The following is a 13384-nucleotide window of genomic DNA, read 5'->3' as shown; positions in this document are numbered from 1 at the left end:
TGAAACTGAGCAAATGTCAGCTGTCCCAAACACCTCGTCATGACGCAAACCCATCTTGAGCATCACATACAATTGCCACTTGGTCATCACTGTCTCTGTTCGCAACAAGCTAACGAGCGTGCAGTGCACGCCCAGTCCATTCAACATGCATTAACACGTGAGCAGGTGCGCGAAATATATCACTACGGCGGATACGTTTCTAATGACCAAGCTGTGAGATGTGTCGCTGACAGCTCGTGCTGGCCAGCAAGAAGCTGTCTGAGTGTCCACACTGACTTGTAATTGTCAGAGTAGAAATACCCGAATGTTGGATTCCACAGTGAGGTGAGATTATTTCCACGTTAGGCTGTCTCTCAGCCCCTGAACCATATTATGTTCCCTTCCGTCCAGTCGTTTTGGTGTGCCAAAGCCCTAAATGAAGCAAATCTAGATTTTCTCAGGTTCTGAATCCCCTATCTTACTGTGGCTCCTTTTCATTTATCAAGAATTATATGTTTCTGTCGAAATTGTATGTATTCAGAGACTAAGGGACCGTTCATAATTTATGGCTAGGGGGGTGATGATGATTTTTATGGAGAAGCATGTACAATGTAAATGCCCCCCAAAAAAAAAAAAATAAAAAAAAAAAAAAAATAAATAAATAAAATAAAATGAAATTATGTACAAAATAAGTGACCCCCTGCATGTCATGTACAAAATCAATAAAAAAACCTCCCCTTCCAATAATTTCTTAGCACAACTTTAAATATAATTTTATGTACAAAATTGCTGACACTCCCCACCCCTAATACGTGTGTACAAAATTGACGACCCCCCGAACAAACTGGGTGATCCTCTCCCTAACATCACCATATCTTTCTTTTCCCCCCAAAAAAATAATAACAAATAAATAAATTAAAAAATCCATAAATTATTAACAGTCCCTGAGCGTTAGTCTACATCCATGTGAACTCTAGCACCCCCAAACGGTTCGGTTTGAGGGTAATGACTACAGTTGACTTTCTTTCAAGAGTTACTTTCATATAAACTGACATTTATTTTGGACATTTTCTGAGTAAATCGAAGTAAACATATATTTTATATCGCATCCGTGTATGTTGGTATAGTTCAAGTCAATGCATATGTTCTAGGGTGTATAATAAATTCATGTTGGAACTATTTTTAAAACAACCATGATTTAAATAAAGAAAACAAAAATGCCTGCCTAGGATTACCTCCCTTGTCATATCCGAAACGCATGGTCGGATATTGATAGTAGGCCGGAAAAGCGAGGTAAAATATGCTTATGATAACATACAAGCACTTTCACCAATGGAGACGCATGCCGTTGGACAAATTATTTTATCAACTGATCAAAATTCACCATCAGAGAATTCCCAGTTACATATGTTGAAGATTTTAAATAATTCACTCAATATTGAATTCATATCAGTGGCATATACACTGACGCGTCGGCTGCTGTTGGTTGTTATATTTTCACAAATATATTCACATTCGTGTTCTTTCTAATGAACGCAGCTATACATGTGCTGATCTGAGCATAACGTACGTCAGTATGTGCTACTTCAAGCCCCCTGCAAGTCTAGAAGGCGGAGACGACTGTATATACGCGATATTACCGCGAGTAAACATGTCCTGATTTACAGTCTGGGGTATTAGAGAACGTCAAGGAAATAGAAACGCTGACTTATATACCACGTCCTAAATCTCCGCACGTTAACACCATGCTAAGCTAATAAAATATTATTTAAACTGAAACGCTTTATTTGAAAAGTATCATACCTGAATTTGATATAAAATATGGGAAATTATTCAGTATAGAATGTACCGAAATATACATATGTTTTAATAGAACGCATCTCTCTGAAAATACCAATTGTTGGTCAAGGCAGTTTAAAATAAACGTATATATACCTCTGATATTTGCGTCGAATTGATTTTGGAAACTGCGAATACACAAATTGGTAAAAAGCCTCTATTTATTTTTCATGTCAACGCCACAGTTAATTTTCAAATACCAAGTCGCTGTTAAAGGAATCCGCGCGACCTCCTAAATAAAATAATTCAGCCCATCACAAAGCCTTCCAATTGCGATAACGATATTTTTCTTCTGAGATAATGAAATAAACAATACATGAGCTCTTTTTCTCATAGAATAACACAGATATAGCCGACTGTAGCGAATATCTACTGATCAATGTTTCTCGTTTATAACGCGACCCTATTTTCCTCGAGCGCTGCACGTGGTTCGCACGGAATAACAAATCAAGAAAAATCGTCTGCTTTCATTTCCCCAATAACCTCTTCACATCAATATAAATGCGCGTAAATTCTATCCACGCTACCATGATTACCTCCCTTGTTAGTTCCATTTCTAACGTGCCTACCGACCTTTCCTCTTGCTTTGCACAGTTGAGCTAGATTCGCTCGCTGTTATCGACGTTACGAGGGGAGACGTTTTATAACGGGAACAGCCTCGATATCTTTGACTCGTGTACTTGCTTATTTCACCAACTTACAGGATTTTTTTCCTGAATTTTCTTTCTGTTTTAGATATATAAATTTTTAGTGTATGTAATGCGTTGAATAAACGCCCAGTATCGGCTGCAGTATCTCCCTCACGACCGGCGTCAAGAAAAAATGAATAACAACAATTGCGTGCCCAATAATATGAGACTTGGCCTCCGGTTGACGTCAGTGCGAAAGCCCTTTGGCAACTCTGGCTGGTGTAGTCACCTCCCCTGGAACTCAGAAATAAATACGCGCCTCGCCAAGAATAGTCATTTTGTACTTTTCTTTACTATACTTTGCCTTTTTAGGTAGAATAAAACAGAAAACCTCTGCAAAAAATGAGAATAACCTTTTTGCAAGTATTTTCTTTGGTTTTATCTGGTATTACTCATCCGAGGGAGGTGAAAAGATCAGCTAATTGAAACGGCAGAATTGAAAAGAATGCCTCGGACGCGTCACAACTCGAAATTTGTGGTCATCCGCTCAGTAGAGGGAGAGTAGAAAAGAATTCTAAGGTACTTTTCAGCGGATGCTGCGTGCCAAAACCGCGCGATATAGTCTACTTTATTACAGATGTTTGACAGGGCCAATATGAGTCGAGTAAAAGGAAAGGAGAAATAGCGCGTTATGTTTTGTCCGGAAACACGCCATTGCGCATGAATCTATTGGCAAAATCTCTCCTATTCCCGCTTATTGAAGTGTACCATATAATAGCCGAGTGTATGATAAGACCATGCTGCTATCCGAGACTGTTTTCCCCTACTGTTTCCAAACCTCATCTTCACACACGTGTGTAACATAAACTTGAGGTAGGGACAGGAGGGGACCAACATCATAAGCGTTCATCTGCAACAAGATTGGAGTCTGTTCCCGTGAATTTCGACTCAGGGTGTGTGCTCTTGGCATTATGCTTGATCAAGTTTGCAGCGTGAACAAAAAAGGCAGGGATATAGGACTATCCGAATCACCGGGGTTGGTACCAACGAATCGGTGAGTACCTACTATGGATAATATTTCTCCCGATGATGGCGGAGACAGAATGATCGTGAATAATAAGCTGCGTTCTCCCAACCAGATGAGTGAACCAAACACAATGGACTCTTTTCAAGATGGAGGCCAGCAAAACATGAACAACTCCGAACAGAGTGAATATCCTCCGATGGAGGGGGCTCACATGAACACCGATATGAATAATTTCCCACCAACATCAGGAGAACATGGAATGGGCCCTGAGAACTATAGCAGAATGAATGATAATATGCACCATGGTCAGATGCAAAACTACCCTTATAACAGAGGGGGCTATGGCCTGGGTTCGGAACAACATGGCGGTATGCCGGCATTGGCAGGAAGTACTGAATTTGGGACTCAGGGTTCACAATTTCATGGACAGTATTCACAATCACAGGTGAGACCAGGGTATCCAGGAATGGATAAACCTGGTATGAGTCCATCCAGACCGGGTATGGCACCCCCTGGAATGGCAATGATGTCGCCCCCTGGATACAACCCTAGTGCTCAAAGAATGATGTCTGGACAAAGTATATCTCAGCAAGGTGGTCCCACACCTACACTAAATCAGTTGCTACAGACTCCTAACTCTACCCAAAGATACCCTAATAATTACAGTGAATATCCAGGGGGGTCGGGCAAGGGAAATGACTTGGGATCTGGGAACATGCCATACAATATGCAAGGTCCTTGGAACGCAAGAGCTTCATATCCCCCTGGGCCTATGGGAGGGACATCTCCTTACAGAAATCAAGTGAGTGTCTGGATATTGTTGTGAAATAAATTTTACATATAGTTCTGAAATTTCTTTTCAGAAATGTTACATTTGTTTTGTTTTGATTGATTGTTTTGATAAGCCCAAGCCTTGCCTTGTGGGTGTAATGCTATTGATCTAGGACATGATTCATTGGAAAACTGATAGAAAAAGATTGCTGTGCATTAGACTAGCCAGAAAGGTGCTGGAAAGCAAAATTTAGTGACCAGAAACCAAATACTACTGCTGTCAGTCATTCATAAGTCATGCATGCATCCAGCATGGTGACTGACTGATATTTAAATTTGGAGGCAAAATTAGCGCTTCACAAGACAGCTGGATGAATGTGGCATTGCCCTGAGATGATTGGTTGATGGCCTTTGTCAAACAATCAATTAATCATGCGTCGCATAATGATAGCACTTTACTTCCAGCAGCCTATCATAGTATTTGCCATGCTTTCATTGATTACTTTTTTCACAGCCAAAGCTTCCCCTGTTGCCATGGAGAACATAAACTGAAATTGTGTCAGCTGAAAAGCAGATGTGTGTATTGCGTATACACACCAGTTCAGGGTCATGTCACAGTGCCAGATCACTTCATGCAGCCTAAAGCTTTATTTTTCTCTGTTGATGTCCTACCTTGGCCTTCACATTCCTTACTAGTAAACATGAAATCGTGTTAATTTTTTTTTTTATTATACTTTTAAGGTAACTTAAACACATGTGAATAACTGTTTTTTTTACAAGTTTTCCACGTTCTGCAGATGGTGCATGGAGGAACATGTTAATGCATAATTACTTTTCTCTCAAATATTGCAATTTGGGTTACCAAATTAAGTTGATATTGAAATATGGACATTGGTTTTCAGCAATGGTGGAGAATACATGATGGGTTTGAAGCTTTCATTTTTTGATGCTTCATGTACCTTATCTTTATCCTGCTCCCTCCCCCTTTCTTCAACTGTAATGAAATTAATTTGATTAATCCCTTTCCCTTCAACCATTTGAATCCAAGGATTGCAGACAATTACGCATATATTTTAACAGCATAAACATAGCTTAAACAGCATAACATTCATTGTTCCACTAAACGATTTTTACATAATACCATGAGCAACTGTTTCCGAGTTGTATGAGTTGATTCGTAATGAAGTGATACTGGTCAGATCCCTTCATCAGTGTACCACTAGAGGAAGTGTAGGAAATGCTGGTTATCAGTAAATGATGAGTTGAAATGCACCCCAGTCATGATTTTGATTTGTATCAAAAAAGATTTAGTGTTGGGAGGGGAGAGTATAGGATAGGTTTGGGTTACAGGAAATGGAAATATTTAATTTTTTTTTTGCCTAATGTTAAAGAAAATGTGCTTCTGACCTTCAGAATGTTTTGACTTCAAATTTTGGTATTTCATGTCAATAGCTTAGATGACAAAGCAGCTGAAATTTTTTCCTCTTAATCCAGGAATTTCACTAACTGTTGTGAAGATAACAATCTGATAATTAACATGCGTCTTTGTGAATTCCCAACTCCCTAAGTAGTTAGTGATTTATCATGTTTATAGAGGTGAAATTATCTAAATTAATCCCTTCAATCTAAATATTGCATTATCTAAATTATCCCTTCAATTTTTAGTCAAATTGTAACATTAAATTCTTGCTAATGGGTAATTTCAATTTGTTAATGTCGACAGATAGGTATGTCACTTACAAAGAATGTTGTTGTTTTTTTGTGATTATTTGCCAAACGTAGAGTAAATGTACATGACCACTAGTAAGATGTTAACATAGATCCAAGATCACTGAATTATGTTCCAGGTATCGTTAGGTCAAGACACCAAATTGAGCAGGTTGAATATTGGGGTTTAATCTGTGTAAGCCTGGATTACCCGTAGAACTGTGAACTCAGTTTTGTCTAAAATGGGGGAGTGGGGGGTAGCCTAGTGGTTAAAGCGTTGGCTCGTCATGATGAAGACCCGGGTTCGAATCCCCACATGGGTACAATGTGTGAAGCCCATTTCTGGTGTCCCCCGCCGTGATATTGCTGGAATATTGCTAAAAGCGTCGTAAAACCAAACTCAGTCAGTCTAAAATGGGGGTCTATATGTTGTTGTTTTTTTCAGTTGTATTTTAACGCTGAATACATTGAAAATGATAATAATCATTAGTGCCATCGACCAGGCCATGGGTTGAACTTTATTAACATAAATATGAAATTGTTGGTTCAAATTTGTGAAAATATTGTAACAATTGCTGAAGATGGCCTATGGTGGTTTAGATAAATTCCTCAGAGTTGAAGTAAGCTACTATTTATAATTTCTTTGTTCAACATGTATGTTGTGTCTGAAGAAACCCTAGTTTGAAGGCTAGATTGTTGAGATGCGAGGGGGCAGTTGGGTAGGATAGTGGTTAAAATGTTCGCTCATCACGCCCAAGGCCCGGGTTCAATTCCCTCGTGCACAATATGTGAAGCCCATTTCTTGGGCTTCCATCGCGATATTGCTGGAATATTGCTAAAAGCGGCTTAAAACCCAACTCGCTCACCCTTAGAGGCGAGTGGGTGGATGGATATCTATATCATTGTGGACATGTTCCTGTTCTTTGACAAGTAATCCAGTGGCTGACAGGAGCAATGCTCCCCATACCAGCAGGTTTCAATGAGTGTCACAAATTGTGACCCCACTGGACAGTGAGGTGGTCATTTATACATGACTATGTTTCAGTTCAGTAGTCTGTGACTTCAGCTGCTTGTCTGAAACCCGAGTTTGGTAAAATTCTGTTTGTTCAAGTAAGCTTAGGTGATGAATGTCGATATCAAGATTTCCAGAAATTAATGCAATGAACAGAGTTTGGGCAAGTAGATTTTGAAGTTTTTGTCATGCGATGTTTTGGTTGTTCATGTGTTCACTGTGGTTTATGATAAGTTTGTAGGTCATCACATTGGCAGCACAAATACTGGACATCAAATTTCAGCTGTACATATCAATTTATGATTTTATTAGTGTTATTTTCCATGCATGAACAGCTTTGTCTGCTTGCTGATGCTCACCATACACACTAGTCTTGTGATACAGCCCAGATAATATGAATAATATGGAGATTTTCCCTTTCCCCAAGTTCCTTAGTTAGACCTACATCTGTATGACTTCTTTATTAAGAAAATTCACCTGTGTAAGAAAATTGTGGGGTCAGACTCTGGTTAGGTGGACACCCTGGTGTGTGATGTTGCTCATGACATCAGTGACTGTTTGATCGAGCCCACACTTGCTTATCGAAATGCAGATGTTGTGGTGTTGCACATGACATCAGTGACTAGTTCATCGAGCCCACACTTTCTTATCGAAATGTAGGTGTTGTGGTGTTGCACATGACATCAGTGACTAGTTCATCGAGCCCACACTTGCTTATCGAAATGCAGATGTTGTGGTGTTGCACATGACATCAGTGACTGTTTGATCGAGCCCACACTTGCTTATCGAAATGCAGATGTTGTGGTGTTGCACATGACATCAGTGACTGTTTGATCGAGCCCACACTTGCTTATCGAAATGCAGATGTTGTGGTGTTGCACATGACATCAGTGACTGTTTGATCGAGCCCACACTTGCTTATCGAAATGCAGATGTTGTGGTGTTGCTCATGACATTAGTGACTGTTTGATCGAGCCCACACTTGCTTATCGAAATGCAGATGTTGTGGTGTTGCACATGACATCAGTGACTGTTTCGAGCCCACACTTGCTTATCGAAATGCAGATGTTGTGGTGTTGCACATGACATCAGTGACTGTTTGATCGAGCCCACACTTGCTTATCGAAATGCAGATGTTGTGGTGTTGCACATGACATCAGTGACTGTTTGATCGGTTCCACTTACTTATCGAAATGCAGATGTTGTGGTGTTGCACATGACATCAGTGACTGTTTGATCGAGCCCACACTTGCTTATCGAAATGCAGATGTTGTGGTGTTGCACATGACATTAGTGACTGTTTGATCGAGCCCACACTTGCTTATCGAAATGCAGATGTTGTGGTGTTGCTCATGACATTAGTGACTGTTTGATCGAGCCCACACTTGCCTATCGAAATGCAGATGTTGTGGTGTTGCTCATGACATTAGTGACTGTTTGATCGAACACTTGCATCGATGCAGATGTTGTGGTGTTGCTCATGACATTAGTGACTGTTTGATCGAGCCCACACTTGCTTATCGAAATGCAGATGTTGTGGTGTTGCACATGACATCAGTGACTGTTTGATCGAGCCCACACTTGCCTATCGAAATGCAGATGTTACTGTAATGATGCAGAATGTTGCAGAAAACAAAGCAAAGAAAAATACTTAAAAGTATGAAAATATGAAGAAGTGAAATAATTTCACAACCTCAGTGATATGTCAGGTTATAATAGTTTTTTTCGATTGGATAATTAACTTTTAGCAGCAACTTCCAAAAAATCAAATCCTTCAGAGACAGTGCAAAATGTTTTTGTTTCTTGAATTAGTGATCTCATCCTCTTTATTGCTTAGGGGAAAAAATATGACCTTAAGCTTTTTCTACAAGGCTCCTTTTGGCATTGAAATGACCATTATTAGAGCAAGCATTTCTTCTGATTTTGCCTGTATAATCAGGGACAATTACTTCAGATGCGTGGACATTTTTTATCAGAATTACTTTAGCGTCAGTAGGCTGTCACAGTGGATATCCTTGGTAATTGGCTAGTGCAGCAGCCTATGCAGGACTCAAGAGGTGGCTTAATGGATCAGGTGGTCAAGCTTGGTTTCGTGGTTGTGGAACTTTGCTTCCATTATCAATCACTGGATTGTCTGGTCCTGACTCATTTCTTTGTGGATTACCATCATATATCTTGCATATTGCTGAATGTGGTGCGTAACAATTAAACAAAATATTATTGTTGACTTGGAGGGTATTTCTTTGGAAATTACAACTGTAATAAAATAAGTTTGAGCATTGGCTCACTGAGAGATCTTAGTTTGTAGTTTGTCCATATTTCAGTTTTTTGTTCTGTCTCATGTAGGCATACATACTTTAAGAACCATGGGGACCGTTTTCATGCTTACAAATGCACTCTTACATAGAGAACCTTTAGTTTTCCGTCATCTCATCATAAATCTGATATTTAGGTATTTTTAATGGAAACTTTGAAAAATGTGTACAATAAGTCCAGGCTTTCCGATATGTTGATTTTGTTTGATATTGACTGAATGAGTCTTAAAATTTCAAGAGATTTGTTTTCAGATTTGATACTGAGGAATGTCTGATCAATTGATAAAATTATGAAAATGTGCAAATGCTATTTATTAGCTGTATCACTGCATTTTAGTCAAAAAGCCAGGTGTGGAGAGCCAAGAGCTTGTTCATGCCAAAGACCCAGGTTAGATTCTCTTCATGGGTACAATGTGAGAAGCCAAATCCTGGTGTCCCCTGTAATCATAATGCTGGAATATTATGTGAATCAGTGTAAAATCATGCTTCTTCATTAACCAGCTCAGGTAGTAAATTGCAATATATGCTTAGTGGTTGGTTCTATCCCTTGACTCTTGTTCTGTGGAACTTAGTAATTCTCCTTTATATCTAGGTTGTGACACGTGGCTGACTCTATAATTGTGTACACAAGTAAATCATTAGTAAGCAATCTGCAGCTTTTATCAATAGTTGAAGCCAGTCAGTAAAATCATGTTTATCTTGTAAGCCTTAGCAAGTAACCATCCACATAATAACACTGAAACCTACTGAAGATGATAAAAGCCATATTTGTGAGAACAGACTCGAAAGCCTGTGACCAAGACTGGATAACGTTGGTGAATGTTTTGGAACTTGCACACAGCCGTTGTGAATGGTTCACTTTTGTGATCATTGGTTGAGTTTCATCTCAGCTGTCATACATATGGGTCAATTCCTGAATTCCAGAAAGCCATTTGGAGAACCCTTTTCCCAAACTGGAAGTGAGAAACGTCAAACTCTATATTGGGAGATAACGAGATATAATGGCACACTTACTGGTAATAATGTTTCTATCAGTATTCAGAAAGATATGAATTTTCATCTTTTACTCTTGCAGCACTGATTTTACAGGGGTAGAAATAACTTTAAAATTGCTAGTGTACTCCGGTACTGTGGCACATGTAAAATCACTTGCCCTGATAATTTTTCCACTATACCGGACTATTTTCTTGTCGATTTCTTAAATAAACAGCATAATTAACATTGGAAAGTCAACTGGACACCGGTACAGCATGATATACAAATTTGCTTGCCTGACAGAAAAATACACTGGACTCGGATGTTGGGCAATGGGTTATTTCCACCCCTGTTTTAATATTTTAACTTTGGAAAATATGAAATCTGTTGGACGTCCATAATGAACACCTAACATTATGGTGGCCACATGTTTGAAAGGAAGAAAAATACCTGAGAATTTTAGTGGACATGGATAATTCTTGAGATTTCTTTGTTAGAGCGGACATTACTCAGAGTTATGGTTTCATCTTAAGCTGGTCGTTTTGAAAATGTTTTAAAGAAATTTTTATGTTGATCTGAAGATGATAAAGATGTCCTCACCTTCCAGATCAGAAACTAACCATGAAAAAGTTGAAGAATAATTGTGGAGAGGTAACAATTGCAGATAAAGGTCAATAATACACAAAACTTGAGATAAATTTTCAAGCAGAAATCATGGAAATAGCTGTAGAAAGGTATGGCTTGTAGTCCCTTTCTATTCTTGTTAATGTTGCATTTGTTGGTATGGTGGTGTAACTTGTACTAGTTGTAGCTATTAATAGTGTAAACCCTCAATTGTGAGGGGAACTCGGGCACCTGGGGTCAGCAGTCTATCTATCTCCCATGTTTCAGCCATGTGCCAATGTTTACTCATTATGCTGATTAGCCATGTGCTGTTTTGGCGCCTTCCCCTGTCAGTGACACTGTAAACAGAAGGTGGAAATCTCCCAGTTGAGCCTGTTGTTGGGAGTGTGTAGAGGCAGGAATAATGCCTTCTCGCGTCAGCTGGGGACCCCTCTGTCGAGGAATGGGATTGCTTTACATGGACTCCTTACAAGTTGATCCTTGCCTTTGTCATCGAGAGAACCAACTGCCTGAGGATGTGTCGTGGCCTTTTGATTGCCCAATCATAGCTTTATGAATGAAATAAGCTGCAGACACCTTTGACATTTCTTGCGTGGTAGTAATTCCTTTCACTCAATCACATTGAAGAGAATACGATTTCAGTTCAAGATTACCGACAGTCAAGTGTTATACTCAGCTTCCATGTTTGTGATATGATATATTTCTTTGTTTCTCCTGTCAGTGTAAATGATTTATAATTTGACTGGTTTCAATCTGTGCCTCATTTACAAGCAAATAATCTTGATATGCTTTTTAGAATTAATTTTTTAAGAGCTTTTCTTATAAAATGTTAAGTAGGATTTTAAGACATTAATGAAGATTGAAAAGTCAACAGCATGCTGACATTTAATGGGGTTGTAAATTTGTCAAATGCGGAATATATTGATTTTTATTTCAAATTTTTCTCCATATCAGAACTGTGATAAGCTGAGAACTTCACTGAGATCTGTGTTTAACTGATGGCTAGCAATCTCACAATGGGCTGCAACTGATTGACAATGCTATTATAATAGATATTACCCTCAATTTGTGTTATTAGAAATTCAATACATTTTCAAATAATGCAGTGATACTCTTTCCCATTTATTGTAATATCTGTTATATAAATATATTTTTATGGGAGGGATCGTCTAAATCATTAATAAAGTTAAGTGGTCTTGTCACAACATTGATGTATTTGTTGTCAATATTACTTGTGATTACCAGTAATAGTGGGAGTTTTTCACTAAATATTTAAAGGGCATGAATGTATATGTTAGGTACTACAGAATTCTCACTTCAAATGTCACATGGGCACTTTATTTGGTTGCAAAGAGCATCTTATTTGAATGATAATATCTGTAGTAAAGATAAACTGAAGAGACATTTGATGAAACTATTTCATTACAATCTTAAAACGTATGGCTATCCTTCAAAATCCAATTGTATGTAATTGTAAATGCATCTGTTTCAATACCAAGCATTGAGGTGTGTTTGTCACTCCATTCTGCTTGTCAACAGTGATAATGTATGTGAGGAGCAGGTGCTTTCTACAACAGCTGATGAAAAATGATACTTTGTTAACAGTAGAAAGAACTCTTGTGTGATCAGTTTCTGCAAAGGCATTGTTCATACTTCAGTTGTAATAGGGGGCGGTGGGGTAGCCTAGTGGTTAAAGCATTGGCTCGTCACGCCGAAGACCTGGGTTTGAATCTCCACATGGGCACAATGTGTGAAGCCCATTTCTGGTGTCCCCCTGCCGTGATGTTGCTGGAATATTGCTAAAAGCGGCGTAAAACCAAACTCAGTCAGTCAGTCACTTGTAATAGACTGTTTTCTCTCGATATCTAGTTGTGTTACGTCTACAACTGGTCTCAAACGAGACACCTACCAGTTAGATATGACCAGTGGTATCCCTTTTGCCGATGATCATTTGCCTTGTTCATATTGGTTCAAATTATCCAAGATTTGTGATTGGATCATTGGAAACTTTGAATGTACCACTGTTATCATCGCTGACTGTTTTGTATTGCTTTTGATTCTTTTGCATTTTGCTATGAAAGTAGCATTTGCTGGTTGGTATGTAAACCAATTTCATTTATATAACAGATTTTTTTCTGTTATTTTCAGGTTGAGTAGCTATTGGCAAGCACCTGTTCTAGTTTGGTCCTCTGCATTAGTCCCTGTCTTTTGTATGTGACCATCTTGTAAGTTCCTTTATTTTTTGTTTTAGACTGGTTCAATACCAGGGGAGATGAACCAGCCACGCCGTCCGACATCCATGTCCCCATCCAACTACCAGAATGCTCCTGGGCAGTACGTGGGCGGGCCCCACCAGTTCTCCCCAGGCTCACAGAGGTATGGCAGGAGCCCAGGGGCACAGATGGCTGGTGGCATGGGCAGCACCCCTTATAATCCACAGGTAGGCCCTTGGACAATTTAATCAAGATATTATCTTGAACTTCACTGGAGAGTTTGTAGTTTTCGG

The 13384-nt window shown here is 39.0% G+C and overlaps 1 protein-coding gene across 1 annotated transcript in view; it reads left to right on the top strand.

The window, feature by feature from the left end:
• The first annotated feature begins 3003 nt into the window (after positions 1-3003).
• LOC124279776 (AT-rich interactive domain-containing protein 1A-like) overlaps positions 3004-13384 on the top strand; it is a 58435-nt gene continuing 48054 nt past the window's right edge. Inside the window, 2 exon segments of the mRNA XM_046715656.1 lie at positions 3004-4276; positions 13130-13318. Coding sequence (XP_046571612.1) covers positions 3515-4276; positions 13130-13318 — 951 coding nt within the window. The 5' untranslated portion in view covers positions 3004-3514.

This window comes from Haliotis rubra, unplaced genomic scaffold (genome assembly GCF_003918875.1).
Source record: "Haliotis rubra isolate DU_JTF1 unplaced genomic scaffold, ASM391887v1 Scf256, whole genome shotgun sequence".
Lineage (NCBI taxonomy): Eukaryota > Metazoa > Mollusca > Gastropoda > Lepetellida > Haliotidae > Haliotis > Haliotis rubra.
The sequence above is the reverse complement of the archived record's forward strand: the minus strand, read 5'-3'. Positions and strand labels throughout refer to the sequence as shown.